Raw genomic sequence first — 21,426 nt, 5'->3', positions numbered from 1 at the left:
AAAGGACTTTGGCATAAAGGAGTTAAAGTTAAAACTTTTCTTTCTTTTCAGCTTCCCAGTACATTAAATACTGAAACTAGGAAGTACAACTTATCCAACAGATATGGCTCTGTAAATAAAGTTATGGCTTGTGGAAGGAGGGGAATGAGAATTGGAAATGGAAAAGGGCAGAGGGTTTAAGGAGTTAAAAGAGAGCAATGACTATCCAGGCTGCAGCACATTCCTAGGACTCATTGCTATTACACACAGGGGACACTAGGTGGCGCCATTACATTGCGGATCACAGACAGTACGGGCTTCATGGGCTGCCATGGAGATGACCCGGAAGTAGATGTGTCAGGTGTATCTGCTCCTCTGGCTGCAGCTCCTCTGTGAGTATATAACTAGGGGGATGCTATACGGGGGATACTATACAGGGGGGTGATATCCATGGGGGCAGATATTATGTATTGTAACATATAGAATAGCAGTGTGCATGTGATAAATGGCTGCTGTGTATATATATACATCCTCCTCCTGTATACTGAGAATCAATGAGAGATATATTTATTTTGATTGAAATCAGCTCCTTATAGTGCCCCCACATAATACACCCATACACTGCCCATATAACAATGCCATAGTACCCCCACATAATACACCCATACACTGCCCATATAACAATGCCATAGTGTCCCCACATAATACACCCATACACTGCCCATATAACAATGCCATAGTACCCCCACATAATACACCCATACACTGCCCATATAACAATGCCATAGTGCCCCAACATTATACACCCATACAGTGCCCATATAACAATGCCATAGTACCCCCACATAATACACCCATACACTGCCCATATAACAATGCCATAGTGCCCCAACATTATACACCCATACAGTGCCCATATAACAATGCCATAGTGCCCCCACATAATACACCTATGCAGTGCCCATATAACAATGCCATAGTGCCCCCATATAATACACCCATACAGTGCCCATATAACAATGCCATAGTGCCCCCATATAATACACTCATACACTGCCCATATAACAATGCCATAGTGCCCCCACATAATACACCCACACACTGCCCATATAACAATGCCATAGTGCCCCCACATAATACACCCATACACTGCCCATATAACAATACCATAGTGCCCCCATATAATACACCCATTCAGTGCCCATATAGCAATGCCATAGTTCCCCCACTTTATACACCCATACAGTGCCCATATAACAATACTATAGTGCCCCCATATAATACACCCATCCAGTGCCCATATAACAATGCCATAGTGCCCCCATATTATACACCCACATAGTACCATATAACAATACCATGGTGCCTCCAGATATGAAACCCATACAGTCCCAATATAATAATAGTGCCATGATACTCCCAAATAATACATCCATACAGTACTCATTAAACAATACAATAGTGCCCCCATATAATACACCCATATAGTACCATATAACAATACCATGGTGCCTCCAAATAATACACCCATACAACGCCCATATAATAATACAATACCCACATAATAGTGCCATGCTATCTCAAATTATATACCCATACAGTGCCATGTGATAGTGCCCCAAAATGATACACCCGTATAGTGCCCATATAACAATACCATAGTGCTCTCACATAATGCAACCATATAGTGCCCACAAAACTATAGTGACCCTGAATGTTCCCATATCCTTTTGCCATGCTTGGGGGCTCGTTCACAGGCTGGCACTGGTTATCTACAGTCTATATACTGTGTATTAGAGGCTAGTTGTGCCTTTGTATGGGTGGGGCTCCAATGTATGGGCCTGAGGTCCATAAGGATTGTTAGGACAGTGAGTCCTATAATTGCCATAACATATCCCGTACGTATGGATATTATGTGATCGCTCAGTAATGGATGTGTAATGTCTCTCTCCATCCAGAGCCATGTCCGGAAAACTGAAGTGGGTGACGGACATCGAGAAGTCGGTGCTGATCAATAACTTTGAGAAGCGAGGATGGATCCAGGTATCGGAGAGCGACGACTGGAACTTCTACTGGTGAGTAAACTTCTAGGGGCAGAGGTCATGTCCCTACTACTGACCTAAGGGACGATTTCTGCTTTTATAGTTTAGAATCGGATCCTAAAGGGATCTAGAAATTTTACTCCAAAAATCGTACCTCCGCTTTTGGCCCCAAGGTGTTTGTGGTAATATAAGCCAGTTGGAGAAGGTGCTATATATTGCTTCCATTTAGCCTAGTTTCAAGATCTCTGCTTCCTGTCAGTTCAATATTTTTACTTCTCTCCATAGACTGTAGACTGAGAAGGCTGGAAGGGGTGAAGGTGCCAGCTACTGTGGGGAAGGTGGACATTGCATGTGGTGAAGAAGTGAGAAAATAGACAATACTGCTGCCTTTAAGGAAGGGATAGGAAGGGGACAATGCTGTTGGGAGTTTAGGAGGAGTGGGGAGGGGGATAATACTGCTGACTGTAGCGTAGGATTAGGAAGGGGGACAATACTGCTGACTGTTAGGGAAGAGTGGGAAGGGGGACAATGCTTCCTGACTGTTAGGGTGAAGTAGGAAAATGCTGCTGGGAGTAGAGGGACAAGTGGAAAGAGGGACAATGCTGCTGACTGTAATTGAGGGATAGGAAGTAGGACAATGCTGCTGGGAGGGAGGCAGAAGTGGGAAGGGGATAATGCTTCTGGGAGTGATAATGCTTCTGGGAGTGGGAAGGGGGACAATGCTACTAACTGCTGGGACGGACCGGGAAGAGGGACAATGCTGCTGGCTGTAATTGAGGAGCAGGAAGGGGGGCAATGCTGCTGGCTGTAATTGAGGACCAGGAAGAGGGACAATGCTGCTGGCTGTAATTGAGGAGCAGGAAGGGGGACAATGCTGCTGGCTGTTATTGAGGAGTGGGAAGGGGGACAATGCTGCTGGCTGTAATTGAGGAGCAGGAAGGGGGGCAATGCTGCTGGCTGTAATTGAGGACCAGGAAGAGGGACAATGCTGCTGGCTGTAATTGAGGAGCAGGAAGGGGGACAATGCTGCTGGCTGTAATTGAGGAGTTCTAAGGGGGACAATTCTGCTGGCTGTAATTGAGGAGTGGGGAAGGGGGACAATGCTGCTGGCTGTAATTGAGGAGTGGAAGGGGGACAATGCTGCTGGCTGTAATTGAGGAGCGGGAAGGGGGACAATGCTGCTGGCTGTAATTGAGGAGCGGGAAGGGGGACAATGCTGCTGGCTGTAATTGAGGAGCGGGAAGGGGGACAATGCTGCTGGCTGTAATTGAGGAGTTCTAAGGGGGACAATTCTGCTGGCTGTAATTGAGGAGTGGAAGAGGGACAATGCTGCTGGCTGTAATTGAGGAGCAGGAAGGGGGACAATGCTGCTGGCTGTAATTGAGGAGCAGGAAGGGGGACAATGCTGCTGGCTGTAATTGAGGAGCAGGAAGGGGGACAATGCTGCTGGCTGTAATTGAGGAGCAGGAAGGGGGACAATGCTGCTGGCTGTAATTGAGGACCAGGAAGGGGGACAATGCTGCTGGCTGTAATTGAGGACCAGGAAGGGGGACAATGCTGCTGGCTGTTATTGAGGAGTGGGAAGGGGGACAATGCTGAAAGTATAAGTGATTAGGGGCAGGAGTTATGTATATCGCCCCCCTATATCATCACTTCTGCTCCGCCCCCTCATATATGCTCTAGGTCTTTGCCCACCTCATTGGTTCCCGTTTCAGGATGAGCGTCCAGACCATCAGGAACTGCTTCAGCGTGGAGACCGGCTTCCGCTTGTCCGACGACCAACTTGTCAATCACTTTCCTAATCACTACGAGCTCACCAGGAAGGATCTAATGGTGAAGAACATCAAGAGGTACAGGAAGGAGCTGGAGAAGGAGGGCAGCCCCTTGGCCGAGAAGGACGAAAACGGCAAATACCTCTATCTAGGTGACTCCTCCCCCTTCTATATTAGGTGCAGCTTGCACCTGTGGTCAGTTTAGGGAACTGCCCCTCCGTGAATATTCCTTACTCCTTGGAGCAGAGATTTGTGCTGCAGAACTGTTGCGTGTTGCCATAGGAGTTACAAATTGTAACCCTTTAGATGCGGCGGTTTCTGTTAACCGCAGCATCTAAGAGGTTAAGTATTTTGTCTGACAGCCATCCCGTGGCACTTGTTGTTTTTTTTGTCTCCCTTGCAGATTTCGTTCCGGTCACTTTCATGCTTCCGGCCGATTATAACTTATTTGTAGAAGAATTTCGGAAAAACCCTTCCAGCACCTGGATCATGAAACCTTGCGGGAAAGCTCAGGGGAAGGGGATATTTCTCATCAACAAACTGTCACAGATAAAGAAGTGGTCGCGGGACAGTAAGACGTCCTCGTGAGTATGAGAGCACTTTGATTTTCTATGTATTGAGACTCTGTATGCAGGAAGCTCGGCCGCTCCCTCTAGTGGTGGCTGCAGGTAGTCAGTAGTTAACCATTTATCATATCCCTATGTATGTAGAATCATCCTATTACAATACAGCAGGTTATAGTTTATGATTACTTTCTTGCCTTTCAGGTTTGTGTCTCAGTCCTCTAAGGAAGCCTATGTCATCTCCCTGTATATCGATAATCCCCTGCTGATCGGGGGCAAGAAATTTGACCTGCGTCTGTACGTTCTGGTGACTACATACCGACCGCTCAAGTGTTACATGTAAGTAGTGCAAAGGTATAACACTGTGCTATGTCATGTACAGGGGCCTGCAGGACAGATATTCAGCAGTATTAGATGTGCTGCCATCTTCTGATGGGTCACTGCTTCCTCTTTAGGTACAAGCTCGGGTTCTGCCGTTTCTGCACAGTGAAATACACACCCAGTACCAGCGAGCTGGATAATATGTTTGTGCATCTGACCAACGTGGCCATACAGAAGCATGGGGTAAGGAGATATTAGTGGTGACTGCTGAGGCCGGCCGTGATCTATCTATCTCATATCTATTTATCTCATATATATCTATCTATCTCATATCTATCTATCTATCTCATATCTATCTATCTATCTATCTATCTATCTATCTATCTATCTCATATCTATCTATCTATCTATCTATCTATCTATCTATCTATCTATCTATCTCCTATCTATCTATCTATCTATCTCATATCTATTTATCTCATATCTATCTATCTCATATCTATCTATCTATCTCATATCTATTTATCTCATATCTATCTATCTCATATCTATCTCATATCTATCTATCTATCTATCTATCTCATATCTATTTATCTCATATCTATCTATCTCATATCTATCTCATATCTATCTATCTATCTCATATCTATCTATCTATCTATCTATCTCATATCTATCTATCTCATATCTATCTATCTATCTCATATCTATCTATCTCATATCTATCTATTTATCTCATATCTATCTATCTATCTATCTCATATCTATCTATCTATCTATCTATCTCATATCTATCTATCTATCTATCTCATATCTATCTATCTCATATCTATCTATCTATCTCATATCTATCTCATATCTTTATCTCTCTATCTCATATCTATCTTATATCTATCTATCTATCTATCTCATATCTATCTCATATCTATCTTTCTCATATCTATCTATCTATCTATCTATCTATCTATCTCATATCTATCTATCTATCTATCTCATATCTATCTATCTATCTCATATCTATCTATCTCATATATATCTATCTCATATATATCTATCTATCTCATATCTATCTATCTCATATCTATCTCATATCTATCTATCTATCTATCTCATATCTATCTCATATCTATCTTTCTCATATCTATCTATCTATCTATCTATCTATCTATCTCATATCTATCTATCTATCTATCTCATATCTATCTATCTATCTCATATCTATCTATCTCATATATATCTATCTCATATATATCTATCTATCTATCTATCTATCTATCTCATATCTATCTATCTCATATCTATCTATCTCATATCTATCTCATATCTATCTATCTCATATCTATCTCATATCTATCTATCTCATATCTATCTCATATCTTTCTATCTATCTATCTATCTCCTATCTATCTATCTATCTATCTATCTCATATCTATCTATCTCATATCTATCTATCTCATATCTATCTATCTCATATCTATCTATCTATCTATCTATCTATCTATCTATCTATCTCATATCTATCTATCTATCTATCTCATATCTATATATCTCATATCTATCTATCTATCTATCTCATATCTATATATCTATCTATCTATCTATCTCATATCTATCTATCTATCTCATATCTTTATCTCTCTATCTCATATCTATCTCATATCTATCTATCTATCTATCTATCTATCTATCTATCTATCTATCTCATATCTATATATCTCATATCTATCTATCTATCTATCTCATATCTATATATCTATCTATCTATCTATCTCATATCTATCTATCTATCTCATATCTTTATCTCTCTATCTCATATCTATCTCATATCTATCTATCTATCTATCTATCTATCTCATATCTATCTATCTATCTCATATCTTTATCTCTCTATCTCATATCTATCTCATATCTATCTATCTATCTATCTATCTATCTATCTATCTATCTATCTCATATCTATCTATCTATCTATCTCATATCTATATATCTCATATCTATCTATCTATCTATCTCATATCTATATATCTATCTATCTATCTATCTATCTATCTCATATCTATCTATCTATCTCATATCTTTATCTCTCTATCTCATATCTATCTCATATCTATCTATCTATCTATCTATCTATCTATCTATCTATCTATCTATCTCATATCTTTATCTCTCTATCTCATATCTATCTTATATCTATCTATCTATCTATCTCATATCTATCTCATATCTATCTATCTCATATCTATCTATCTATCTATCTATCTATCTCATAACTATCTATCTATCTCATATCTATCTCATATCTATCTATCTATCTCATATCTATCTATCTATCTATCTCATATCTATCTATCTCATATCTATCTATCTATCTATCTATCTCATATCTATCTATCTCATATCTATCTATCTCATATCTATCTATCTATCTATCTATCTATCTCATATCTATCTATCTCATATCTATCTATCTATCTCATATCTATATATCTATCTATCTGTCTCATATCTATCTATCTATCTCATATCTTTATCTCTCTATCTCATATCTATCTCATATCTATCTATCTCATATCTATCTCATATCTATCTATCTATCTATCTATCTATCTATCTCATATCTATCTATCTATCTATCTCATATCTATCTATCTATCTATCTATCTATCTCATATCTATCTATCTATCTATCTCATATCTATCTATCTCATATCTATCTATCTCATATCTATCTATCTCATATCTATCTATCTATCTATCTATCTCATATCTATCTATCTATCTCATATCTATCTATCTCATATCTATCTATCTCATATCTATCTATCTCATATCTATCTCATATCTTTCTATCTATCTATCTCATATCTATCTATCTCATATCTATCTATCTCATATCTATCTATCTCATATCTATCTCATATCTTTCTATCTATCTATCTCATATCTATCTATCTCATATCTATCTATCTCATATCTATATATCTATCTATCTATCTCATATCTATCTATCTATCTCATATCTATCTATCTATCTATCTCATATCTTTATCTCTCTATCTCATATCTATCTCATATCTATCTATCTATCTCATATCTTTATCTCTCTATCTCATATCTATCTTATATCTATCTATCTATCTATCTATCTCATATCTATCTATCTATCTATCTATCTCATATCTATCTATCTCATATCTATCTATCTATCTATCTATCTATCTATCTATCTATCTATCTCATATCTATCTATCTCATATCTATCTATCTATCTCATATCTATCTATCTATCTATCTATCTCATATCTATCTATCTCTATCTATCTATCTATCTATCTATCTATCTCATATCTATCTATCTGTCTAACTCTCATATATCTATCTCTTACCTGTCTGAAATATATCTCTGTATCTATCAGTGATATAGATACCCCAACTCTTTCTCCCAAAATCCCCTATTCCCTTAATGCTATGATAAGTGTATATAGTAGTGTATATCTGCTTCTGCCAGTAAAGAGTCTTTGATTTGATCCTATATGAGTAGACGGGGTCCGGCGCTGTCTTCTTGCAGTACATTAGCTCTGTGCCTGCGGCCTCTCGCTGGGTTATGAGCCTCTTCTTCTCTCTTACAGGATGACTACAATCACGTCCACGGCGGTAAATGGACAGTCAGTAATTTACGTCTGTACCTGGAGAGCACGAGAGGACGAGAAGTCACTGATAAACTGTTTGATGAAATTCACTGGATAATTGTCCAGTCCCTGAAGGCAGTAGCGGTGAGTCAGTACCGTAGTATGGCGGGCACACGCTGGGGAGAGGAGGAGGGGATGAGCGCCGCTTACCCCTGCCCCTCTCCATAGGAATACACAGCGCACGGCGCAATATTCCGGAGAAAGATTGGACATGTCCTATCTTTGTACGGGCTACGGAGCGGTACAGCGCCGCATGTGTGTTGCACCGCACCGCTCCCGTACGGCGCCGTGCGCCCATTGCGGTGTATGGGGGCTGTATATACGCCATATATATACGTCGCCCATATATACGTCCCCCATATGTTCATTTGAATGCAGCCTAAGACATATAAAACGCAATTCCATACAGAACGCTATTGAATAGTCTAGTAGTGGCATGTATAGATTGTAGTATATACACAGTGGGGCAGATTTACTTACCCGGTCGTGTCGCGATCCAGCGGCGCGTTCTCTGTGGAGGAATCGGGTCTTCCGGCGATTCACTAAGGTCGTGGGCCTGATGTCCACCAGGTGTCGCTGCTGCGCTGAAGTCCGTCGGAGTGCGCTGAAGTTCACCGTCCTATGCTGGGTGCAGGTAAGCGCGTGTCAAGCAACACTTTTTTTTTTTTTTAATACAGGGGTTTTTCCGAATCCGTCGGGTTTTCTGACGGCCACGCCCCCCGATTTCCGTCTCGTGCATGCCAGCGCTGATGCGCTACAATCTGATCGCGTGCACCAAAATCCCAGGGCAGTTCAGGGAAAATTGGCGCAAATCAGAAATATTTGGGTAACGTGACGAAAAAACACGATTCGGGCCCTTAGTGAATGACCCCCACAGTGTGTATCTCCAGCAAGTACTTAGTATGAGAGCGCGGAGCATATGACACCTCTTTCATCCCCCCACAAGCAGCACAAGGAGCATCAGAGGGCTGTATTATCTATGTCAGTGATGGCGAACCTTTTAGAGACTGAGTGCCCAAACTACAACCAAGACCCACTTATTTATCGCAAAGTGCCAACACAGAAATGTTATTAGTGATTTATGCTCCCTCCTCTCACAGATTTCATATCAGCACCCTGAGGACACCAATGATGCAGAAATTTGGAGGATCATTGTATCTTACCTCCAGGGTGCCATAAACAGGAAGAATTGTCAGGGCCGGAGCAGGAGCTACAATGCTAATGCAGATCTGTCCACACCTTCCCACTCCTCCAGTAGTCCCATGTAGCACTGTCACTTTAAAATAGCTCTGTGCACAGCAAGTCCTGGGCTGCAGAAAGATACCTGGAGCCCTCTCTGGTGATGGCCTGGGTGCCCACAGAAAGGGCTCTGAGTGCCACCTCTGGCACCCGTGCCATAGGTTCGCCACCACTGATCTATGTGCACCAAATCATGAATAATGCAGTACCCCACAGCTGCCAGCAGGTGGCGGCTGTGTAATAACTACATATATGTGTAGCTGCAGGGAGAATATTATCACACATGGTTTATGTGGTGGATGGCAAAGAGTGCGGAGGATGTAATTACTGGGGGGGGGGGCTCCCGCCATTCATGTGGTCACCTGTAACCCATGTACACGGGTTACTGGGAGCAGAGACACCCAACCACAGGGGCTACAATTACACCCGGGAAGTTTTGGATCATATCTAAAAGACAAGACCCAAATTATAGGGGTATGGGATGGGGCCTCTTTTGGGAGAAGCTGCAAATATAATTTAAAGGGGAAGAAAATGTATATCTATCAATCTCATGTCAGGGAACAGGAAACCCTTGAGCAACAAGTAGTATTTAAAGGTGAAACTACAAAATCTCCTCCAAAAGCCATATGCAAATGAGCATAGAGGAGTTTTATTTTTGTCTGAAATGAGTCACTTTTAGAGGCTGCAGGGGAAGCATTCATTTAGATGCCTGCTTCCCCGTAGCAGGACTCTTCTCAGGTAAAATATGACTCGTCTCTGCTCTCATGACTTTGAAGGAGATTTTTTTTTTTTTTTTTTTACAGGTAAACATGTGAAATTTCTCATAAAAGAGGGAATACCAGAAAGGACATTTTACCCCCAAACTAAGGGGACTGATTCAATGGAGTAAAAGTTGTTGAGAGATTTTTCTATCAAAGGAAATTGACCACAAAAAATCCATCATGATAAACCAGAGACATTACTCATAGATCCAGGCACCGTGACCGCGATCTACTTATATTTGTTACCCATGGCCCCCTTCCTTCTAAAATCATTTTTTATAATTATGCTAATGAGCCTGAAGGGCTCTGAGGGGCATTACCAGAGCCCCTGTGTGCTGTAGCTTCACAGTATGTTACACGGTCTAATCTCAGTAATTAGGGAGTATATTGGAGGGTGAGACAGTGTAACAGCCTGTAAAGCCAGAGCACAGAGAGGCTCTGGTAACACTCCCCAGAGCCCTTCTGTCTCATTAGCATAAATTTAGAATGAAGGACGCCATGGATAACATGTATAAGAAGATTACCACAGTGACAGTGCCTGGATCTATGAGTAATGTCCCTGGTTTATCAGGATGGATTTTGATGGTAGATACCTCTAAGTAGCACCTCATCCTGATCACTCAGGGGTTACACATTGCGGATGGAAAAGTAAAAAAAATTCCCGAATCCCACACACAGAGAGGACCTTGTTTAAGGATTTAGTGTTTTCAGTCTAGATTGTTAACCACGCCAGGAGAAGCTGGATAGTGGAGTAACCCCCTCATCTCTGGGGAGCAGCTCCTGGTGAAGGGTTAATAACAAGCTACGGATCTAATCATTCTTTCCCACGTGTGGACTGAGTCACTACAGACATGTGACACGCTTTATGGTCCATGAGACGGGTTCACATTGCAGGTATTACATATAAGGCATCTCCTCCCGGTCAGGACGGAAGTCTACAAGAGACGCCTGAGTTATAGTCACAGGCCGCCCCAGCTCCAGGATTATACACACCTTTATCACTGGCGCCAACAGACCCAAATATTCAAGGGAAACCATCAGCAGGTGTGACCGTGCACACTGCAGTCAGGGTTAGCTATAACCCCTGGAGAGATGTGTAATGTGTATGTTGTTAGTAGCAGCAGAACTGTGAAATATGGATTTATATTCCAGGATTGTACTGGGGGTGTGTCCTCACACTGCTGTGCTCTGTGCAAACAGTGTTAGGTATTGTCCCTGGAGAGATGTGTAATTACACCTTTTTGTATGTTGTTGTTAGCAGCAGAACCAGGAAAAATGCTTTCACATTCTAGGATTTGTAGCACTGGATATTGGGTCCTCACACTGCTGTGCTCTGTGCTCCCTGTAGCCAGTTTTAAGCTATTATCCTTGGAGAGATGTGTAATCAAACCATTGTGTATGTAGCTCGTACCAACAGGTCTGTGACTTATAGGACACCTGTCATCAGGTCTTTGCCACTAGTCCTGTCACCTCTACCTGTTGGAGCAGCTCACAAGGATCCCATCCCAGCCTTTATCTACTTATTTCATACATTATTCATTGTAAAATCATGTATTCTTTATCATGTAAATGAGGCTGGTCACATGGTCAGAGGCAGTGATGTCACCCCTGTTCCCCCTCCCCTCTCCTCCCCCTGCTCATGTCTGTGTGTAATGTATAGTAAAGCATGGCTAGTGTGTGTGCTGCATCTGCTGACATGCTGCATCCTCCTAATATACAGGTGAGAGACACAGACATCAGCTACACATGAATCTGACATGTTCTGCTGTAACATGGCTGCAGCCTGGAGCTGCTGTATCTCTCCTATACACACACACACACACAGGCTGCAGGGGGCGTGGCCACCAGCCCCAGGAAGCACATCATTATACAGCCTCACACCATTATACAGGCTGTCAGTCATGCACTGGGGGTGTGGCTGTGCCTCCCACTCATGAATAGAGTGGACAGCTTGAATATGCTAATGCTTCATTGGACATTTCACAGGTCATTTGCATACAGCTTTAGGACCTCATTGCTTAGGTTTACAGGCATGTAGAGGGACAATGAAGGGATAGAGGCAATGCTCTCTAATGGCAGTTTATGAAAATATATTTAGTTTAGGGGGGTTATTTTGCATGACGGGTTCTCTTTATGGATTTATATTCCAGGTTTGTAGCTGGACTTGGGGTTTGTCCTCGCACTGCTGTGAGATCTCTCCACTGAACTGCTCCATGATGCTCTGAATAAACGTAGTTGCAGGTTTCTGATGCTAAAACTAATGTTATGGGCTGTGGAGCAGTTCATTGCAGAAAGCTAAAAGCACAGCAGTGTGAGGACATGCCCCGTGTGCTAGATTACTGGAATATAAATGCATTTTTCACTGTCCCGCTGCTACTAACAACAACATACACAGTAATATGATTACACAGATCGCCATGTAAAAATTGTGATGAAACACATTCCCGGTTCTAAAATCTTAAAAATATAAATCAATAATTCACAGTCCTGCTGCTACTAACAACATACACGGCGGTGTGATTACACAAATCTCCATGGACAATACTCCGCACTGTCTGCACAGAGTACAGCAGTGTGATGACACACACTCCTGGTGCTATAATCCTGGAATATGTATCCATCATTTTACAATTCTGCTGCTACTATACAACATACACAAATTTATCATTTTACAGTTCTGCTGCTACTAATAACATACACAAATGTATAATTACACATCTCTACAGAGACAATACCTAACACTAAATGCAGAGAGCACAGGGCACCGAAGTGTGAGGACCAGTGCTACAAACCCGGAATAGAAAAACATATTTCACAGTCCTGCTGCTACTGCAATACACACAGATGATGACACATCTCTCCAGGGACATTCTCTAACATTGTTCTGTATGGGCGCACCTGCTCACATTACTAGTACAAGTATGTCTACCCCATCCTCATGATCAGTGGGAGTCCAAAATTGGTCACGTGCTCTTACATATTTCATTTTGTCCCCCCAAAAATCAATTTTTTTTTGTATTTTATTTTTTTCACACAATGTTATTTTGTTCCTTTCTCGTCTCCAGCCGGTGATGAATAACGACAAGCATTGCTTCGAGTGTTACGGCTACGATATCATCATAGACGACAAGCTGAAGCCGTGGCTGATCGAGGTGAGCGCTCCCCTTATATATTTTGGGTTGTCGATCAAATAAATAAAAAAACTTTGGACCGTCCCTTTAAGTTCTCAATTTTCATACATTCCCAGGAAGGGAATTGTAGGTACTTGGTTGAGACGTCTCTCTCTCTCTCTCCCTGGAGGACTTACACATTGGGGCTCATTTACTAAGGGGTCCGCGGCCGCACTTTCGTCGGGTTTCCCGAATTTTTCCGTTTCACCCCGAATTGCCCCGGGATTTTTGTGCACGCGATCGGATTTTGGCGCAATCGTGACAGAAAATGGGGGGGCCTTCGGACAACCCGACGGATTCGGAAAAACCACAGAATTTAAAAAACGAAATGTATTGCAAGATCAAGCATTTACATGCACCGAAAAGAGGCAGGTGAATTCCGGCGGACCCCAGCGCAGCAGCGACACCTGCTGGATATCGGGCGTACAAACTTAGTGAATCCCGGCAGAACCCGAATCCACGTTGGACAACACGCCGCGGGATGGCGACTGGACCGGATAAGTAAATGTGCCCCAATGATTTGAATGGCTGATGTGTAATACCGAATCTTCCCCTGTGGGGGCAGTGCAGAGAATATGAGCACTGATTACTTTCACCATAGATGGAGGCGATCGCTGGGTTTCTTAGCAGTATGACACTAGGGACGCCTATGGCTTGCTTAAAGGGGATGAATATTGACCTTTGTTTTGGGAAATGAGAGAAGATGTTGTGTCTTTCTCTATTTTCTCCATGGACGTCCTTCCTGCTCGGGAGTTCTGTGCCTAACGTAAGTACAAGACACAAATACCTCATGTATTGTTATATGAAGACCTCGCTTGTAGGTGCTGCGTACACTTTACGAGTGCATTATCATCTGTTTCCTGTTTTCACTTCTCAAATAACATTTCACAATTTGGTCTTGTCCCGTGTAAGCAGCTCATCATAGATATAATAGAGCTGATGACACGCGCTGCAGTGTAAAGCATGGCGAGCTGGTGAGACTCTTAGTTCACTCACACTGCTGTGCTCTTAGCACTCTGCAATAAACTGCTCCTCCTCTGCCACTGTGTAAATGCAGTTAAACAGGATTTTACTATGCAGAGAGCAAAGAGCACAGCAGTGTGAGGACATGTCCAAGTGCACTTGGATGATTAGCAATCCTGGAATATAAATCCATATTTCACAGTCCTGCTGCTACTAACAGCAAACACAAAGGTATGATTACACATCTCTCTAGGCACGCTGCCTGCACATACCCTTTAAAGGGCATCAGGACTGTATGCAAATGAGCTGGAGGGGCTCCAAGCTCCATAGGTGTTAATGGAGGCTGGAGCCCCTCAGGCTCATCTGCATACAGTCTTTCATCCTGGATGTCCTTTAAAGCATAAAACCTCAAACTGGAAACATCTGCTGGATTAAAAGTTGAACTTCCCCTTTAACTTCTGTTCTTTATTCTGCAAAGAAGTTGCCGCTTGTTTCATCAGATGTGACAAATCCCCTCCCTGTGTATCATCGTATAGAGGTAAATGCCTAATATGAGATGGGGGAGGTATGAAACACACCATGTAGGCTCAGAACATCCCCCATGCTGTACACTGCAGCGCGGTAAAGTATCACTCCAGTATCAAACACTTGTCATCAGGGAAGCCTGAGCCGCTAATATGTAAGAGATGATAAAGCCACAGAAGAAGAGCTGCTCTTCATCATTGCTGAGTGGTAGGATCCCTTTAAGCCCATGAGAGGTGCAGCGTTGTGTCCCTATGGGATGGCACCTGCGGCTCAGTGGATCATAGCTGAGTCTTTGGGAGTTGGTGCTCGTGTCTTATATACATATCATTTACATCTATTTGATAACAACCAATACATGATCTCAGGTTCTTATATCGTCACATATTATATTATATTCTGTGATGTTTAGCAGTTTTCCCCGCTACAGACTCTATCTCTAATTCTCAGTTGTCTCAGCTGGCTGCTATGATGTCTCCCATACACTGCACATAGACAGTAGAGGACCTACTCCATAACTCTCTCTACAAGAAGCATCAGCAGGATCAGTGTGACATTATATGACTTGTATTCTGTGATGTTTAGCAGTTTTCCCCTCTGCAGGCTCTATCTCTAATTCTCAGTTGTCTCAGAGCTGGTGGCTGGAGACTAACTGCTATGATGTCTCCCATACTCTGCACACAATGGGGCAGATTTACTTACCCGGTCCATTCGCGATCCAGCGCCGCGTTCTCTGCGCCGGGATTTATTAAGGTAGTTCCTCCGCCGTCCACCAGGTGGCGCTGCTGCGCTGAAAAGCATCGGAACGCGCTGGAGTTCACCGGCTCGGGCTGAGTGAAGGTAAGTGCAATTTTCGCTACAGATTTTTTTTCAGAAATGCGGCGGTTTTTCCGAATCCGTCAGGTTTTCGTTCGGCCATGCCCCCCGATTTCTGTCGCGTGCACGCCGGCACCGATGCGCCAAAATCCAATCGCGTGCGCCAAATCCCGGGGCAATTCAGGGGAAATCGCCGCAAATCGGATATATTCGGGTAACACGTCGGGAAAACGCGAATCGGGCCCTTAGTAAATGACCCCCAATCTCTCACTATGATGCTACTATGATGTCCGCTTTACACTACACATATAAAGTAGAGGACCTTCTCTATAACTCTCTGACAAATATCAGCAGGAGCATCGTGACATTATATGACTTGTATGCTGTAATGTTTAGCAGTTTTCCCCGCTGCAGGCTCTAGTTCTCAGTTGTCTCAGAGCTGGTGGCTGGAGACTGGCTGCTATGATGTCTCCTATACACTGCACACACAGACAGTAGAGGACCTTCTCCATAGCTCTCTCACTCATCAGCAGGATAATATTTGACATTATAGGACTTGTATTCTGCATTGTTTAGCAGTTTTCCCCGCTGCTGACTCTATCTCTAATTCTCAGGTGTCTCATAGCTAGTTAATGGAGACTGGCTGCTATGATGTCTCCCATACACTGCACACAGACAGTAGAAGACCTTCTCTATAATTGTCTCACTCAGCAGCATCAGCAGGATCATATAGGACCTGTATTTTGCAATGTTTAGCAGTCTTCACATCTGTAGACTGTTTCTCTTATTCTTAGTTGGCTCAGGGTTGGAGACTAGCGGCTATTATGTCTCCCATATACTGTACACAGAAAAAATAAGATAATCTTCTCCATAACTTACACAGATGTATCTGCAGGATCATATAGGACATTAAAGAGGAGTATTAATGTGCATAAACAACTTAGACAACAAAGAAAACTTACTCATAGCTGCAGCACCATTTTTTTTGTGTGTTTCCCGATTCCTCCTCCCATAGACTTCTATGGGAAGCTGTAACTTGACACTTGATAATGAGCTGACACTCTGTCTTGGGAGACCAAGACGGATTCAGCTGGAATTTTAGCCTGAAATGAAAATGAAGTTGGGGGGAGGCGTAACAGAGCCGGATAAGTAGAGATAGAAGCATTTTTCTCTCATGGTTACACTGCTGGATTCTTTGTATCTGACAGGTGAACGCGTCCCCATCTCTCACGTCCAGCACGGCCAACGACCGTATTCTAAAGTACAACCTCATCAACGACACCTTGAATATCGTCGTGCCCAATGGCGAGATCCCGGACTGCAAGTGGAATAAGGTCCCACCCAAAGAAGCTCTTGGGAGCTATGAAATACTGTAAGATGTAGCTAATTCCACATTGTCTGTAACTATGATGGAGGCCCCGGGGCAAAAACTATCATGGGGGCACTGAGGCTGACTAGTGTAAGGGCACCATGGCTGGAGCTGTATAGGGGCTGAACTGGCTGTAACATTTGTGGGGTCACTGGGACTAAAACCGTTAGGGGGACCTGTGAAAATGTTATGGGGGCACTGGGGCTGAAACTATTATGGGGGAACTGGGACTGAGACTGTTATGGAAACACTGGGGATGAAACTGTTACGAGGGCACGAGACCTGTAATTGTTATGGGGGCACTGTGACAGAAACCAATATGGGGGCACAGGGACTGAGACTGTTATGGGGCACCGGGACTGAAACTGTTATGGGGCTGTGTGACTGTAATTGTTATGGGGGCAGTGGGGCTGAAATTGTTATGGGGGCACTGGGACTGAGACTGTTATGGGGGAACTGGGACTAAAATTGTTATGGGGGCACTGGGGTTGAAACCATTATGGGGACACAGGGACTGAGACTGTTATGGGGGCACCGGGACTGAATCCAATATGGGGGACTGAAACTGTTATGGGGGAACTGGGACTGAAAACGTTATGGGGGAACTGGGACTGAAAACGTTATGGGGGAACTGGGACTGAAACTGATATGGGGGCATTGGGGGTGACATTGTAATGGGGGCACTGGGACTGAATCCAATATGTGGGCACTGGGAATGAAACTTATGGGGGCACTGGGACTGAGACTGTTATGGGGTACTGTGTCTGAAACCGATATGGGGGCTCTGTGACTGACGTTGTAATGGGGGCACCAGGACTGAAACTGTTATGGGGGCACTGGGACTGAAACTATTATGGGGGCACTGGGACTGAGACTGTTATGGGGTACTGTGTTTGAAACCGATATGGGGGCCACAGTCACTGAAATTGTTATGGGGGCATTGAGACAGTTATGGAGACACTGGGGCTGAGACTGTTATGGGGGCACTTAGGCTGACACTGTTATGGGGGCACTGGGACTGACACTGTTATGGGGGCACTGGGGCTGACACTGTTGTGGGGGCACTGGGGCTGACACTGTTGTGGGGGCACTGGGGCTGACACTGTTATGGGGGCACTGGGGCTGACTCTGTTATGGAGGCACTGGGGCTGACACTGTTATGGAGGCACTGGGGCTGACACTGTTATGGGGCACTGGGACTGACACTGTTATGGGGGAACTGAGACTGAAACTGATATGGGGAATCATTGTGGGGGAACTGTCTCTGAAATTGTTATGGGGGAAGTGGGGCTTAAATTGTTATGGGGGCACTGCGACTGAATCCGTTTTGGTGGCACTGGGACTGAGACTGTTATGGGGGCACTTGGGCTGAAACTGTTATGGGGGCACTGGGGCTGAAACCGTTATGGGGGCACTGGGACTGAGTTTGTTATGGGGGTACTGGGACTGAGTTTGTTATGGGGGTACTGGGACTGAGTTTGTTATGGGGGTACTGGGACTGAGTTTGTTATGGGGGCACTGGGACTGAGACTGTTATGGAGCTACTGGGATGGAAACAACAATGGGGCCACTTTGACTGAAATTGTTATAGGGGCACTAGGACTGAATTTATTATGAGGACACTGGGGCTAATGCCATTATGGGGGAACATGGGGCTGAAACTGTTATGGGGGCACTGGAGCTGAAACTGTTATGGGGAAATTGGGACTGAGACTGTTATGGGGGCACTGGGACTGAAATTGTTATGGGGGCACTGCGACTAAAACTGTTATGTGGACTCCGGGGGCTGAAACCATTATGGGGGTATTGAAACTATTATGGGTGCACTGGGACTGAGACTGTTATGGGTGCACTGGGACAGAAATTGTTGTAGGGAACTGGGACTGAAATGTTATGGGGCCAGTGGGGCTAAAACTGATATTGGGGCATTGGGGCTGGAATTATTATTGTGACACTGGGACTGAGACTGTTATGGAGGCACTGGGACTGAAACTGATATGGGGGGAACTGGGGCTGAATCCGATATGGGGGCAATGAAGCTGGAACATTAATGGAAGTACTATAGCGGAAATCCTTATGGGGGCACTGTGAATGAAAGTGTATAATGAGATTACAGTGACTGAAACCGATATGGGGGCACTGGGGCTGGAACAGTTATAGGGTCACTGTGACTCTCACAGGGACAGTAGATTAAGGATGTTGTCAGGGTGTCACAAATATTAATGAGTTCCCTGCTGAGTTCCCTAAGTTCTGTCCTCCATAGGATGTAGAAATCCTTTAGTCCCTTCTACCATTTGTGTCTGGGTGACATTTTTCTCCATTGTAGATACGATGAAGAGGCCGCACAAGCAGACGGGTCGGAGCGGGACCTGAGGAACCGACCGGGACAAGCATTTGGGTTCAAAGGAGCCAGAACCAGAGAGGCAGGGAGATCTGCACCCACAACGTGGAAGTAGCTGTATTATAAGGGAATGATGGAAAGAAGTTATGCAGGAAATTGGAGAATTATAAGAGATATACAAGAGGTAACGACTTGAGGACGCTCAGATTTTTGAGGAAATTTCAACACATGGATGCGTCTATTACTCAGAATATGCAGGAAGTGCCCTGTGCGGCTGAAAATGTCTTCCTCTATTATCTCCACATTCTACGGGCTGATGAACTGTAGTCATTTATTTGAGACTATTCTATTAAGGCTACATTCAGACGGCCGTATGGGGGACGTATATACGGCCGATATACGTCCCCCATAGACGGCAATGGGCGCATGGTACCCTACGGGCATACGGTGCCGTGCGCCATATATCCCTATGGAGAGGGGCGGGGGTGAGCAGCACTCAACTCCTCTCCCTGTGCGCCGCCGCGTGCCCGCTATGGCGGGTCCAGGTTGTGTACTGTAAAAATATGTAAACACTTTGTCAATATCTTATTCCTAGCCAGAGATACAATTGCTTAAACTTGTAGGCCCGAAGCCTGAGCTTGCACTACTTATGGCAGGGTAGTCAAGGAGACACAGGGAGAGATTTATCATAAGTTTCTGAGGTAAAACTGTCCTAGCCATGGGCAACTAGAACAATTCTTCTCTCAGACTCTTCTTATAAATCTCTCTCAGACTCTTGGGGGGGGAGATTTATCATAAGTTTCTGAGGTAAAACTGTCCTAGTTGCCCATGGAAACCAATCAGAGATCAGCTTTCATTTTATAAACAGCCGTGGAGAAATGAAAGCTGAGCTCTGATTGGTTACCATGGGCAACTAGCACAGTTTTACCTCAGAAACTTCTGATAAATCTCCCCCGCGTGTGAGTTTAGGTCCCCATATAGATCAATTTTTATTTGTTATTGCGATTTGAATACGCACAAAGTTGTGAGGTTATTGGAATCTCTCAGTAGTGCCGCCTCAGGCTTCGGGCCTGTAAGTTTAAGTGATGATATCTCAGCGTAGGAACGAGATATTTACAAGTCGTTTTCACATTTTTGATGTAGAATAAAGGGAGATTTGTTTTTAGTGTGCATGTAGCTTAGCAAGTAGACAGATTTATTCCATACATATCTTATGCAGGAGGCCTTGGATGTGTAGGAGACCTACAGCTAAGAGCATCACACCCAACCTCTGAGCCATCAGTACACATCATTCTTAATATCCCGCTGCTTTACATCCTAAGGAGCTTCCATGTCGCATTGTATAACCGTGCGCCGCCTTCACACCCCTCTTATTTCTCCATCTACATGGCCGCCTGAAGACTTGTGACATTTATTACCAGCTCTATAATCCCTCATAAATCCAGCGGCCCAGACACCCACAGGAGGCGAATGTTGTTGTACGGGATGACGGAAGCCATTGTTTTGGTTGGATTTCTCTGTGATGATCGGTGTGTAAATAAACAGGCCTGCAGGATACGGCTGGAGGCTCTGATTCATGTGATTCGAGAAGCACAGCAAATAATTTATCTACAAGATTGAACTTACCGGGTGCACATATAGATTTGCGGTGTATTAGGTATTCTATGACGTGGCGGACAACAAGACAGCCCCGTTATAAATCAGTGGAGTCAGTTCTGTTACTTTTTTGTGGAAGCAGCCACCACTAGGGGGAGCTAACTGCACATACATGTATACTTCATTGATTTACATTACACCCAGAAGGGCTGCACTTACTTAATTGTGAGGATGCTCTGACTCCAGGTCACGTGGTCCTGAGAGGGGCAAGCCATTAGGTGA

The 21,426-nt window shown here is 43.7% G+C and overlaps 1 protein-coding gene across 1 annotated transcript; it reads left to right on the top strand.

The window, feature by feature from the left end:
* The first annotated feature begins 250 nt into the window (after window positions 1-250).
* Window positions 251-21,105, top strand: TTLL1 (TTL family tubulin polyglutamylase complex subunit L1). The gene is made up of 10 exons (XM_072145345.1): window positions 251-371; window positions 1,938-2,054; window positions 3,737-3,945; window positions 4,197-4,377; window positions 4,561-4,695; window positions 4,812-4,920; window positions 8,308-8,451; window positions 13,433-13,519; window positions 17,047-17,210; window positions 19,534-21,105. The coding sequence occupies exons 1-10, from the start codon at window positions 301-303 to the stop codon at window positions 19,661-19,663; spliced, it is 1,347 nt and encodes a 448-aa protein (XP_072001446.1). The 5' UTR covers window positions 251-300; the 3' UTR covers window positions 19,664-21,105.
* Window positions 21,106-21,426: the final 321 nt, after the last annotated feature.

The sequence above is a fragment of the Engystomops pustulosus genome, chromosome 4 (assembly GCF_040894005.1).
Source record: "Engystomops pustulosus chromosome 4, aEngPut4.maternal, whole genome shotgun sequence".
NCBI classification, from domain to species: Eukaryota; Metazoa; Chordata; class Amphibia; order Anura; family Leptodactylidae; genus Engystomops; species Engystomops pustulosus.
This window is presented reverse-complemented; position numbering and strand designations above follow the sequence as displayed.

Bases quoted from the DNA above. Each gene is read 5' to 3' on its own strand.
- TTLL1 (XM_072145345.1), top strand. From the start codon at position 301: ATGGGCTGCCATGGAGATGACCCGGAAGTAGATGTGTCAGGTGTATCT. The intron at 4,378-4,560 runs GTGAGTATGAGA...CTTGCCTTTCAG, and splicing joins CGGGACAGTAAGACGTCCTC to GTTTGTGTCTCAGTCCTCTA. The intron at 4,921-8,307 runs GTAAGGAGATAT...TCTCTCTTACAG, and splicing joins TGGCCATACAGAAGCATGGG to GATGACTACAATCACGTCCA.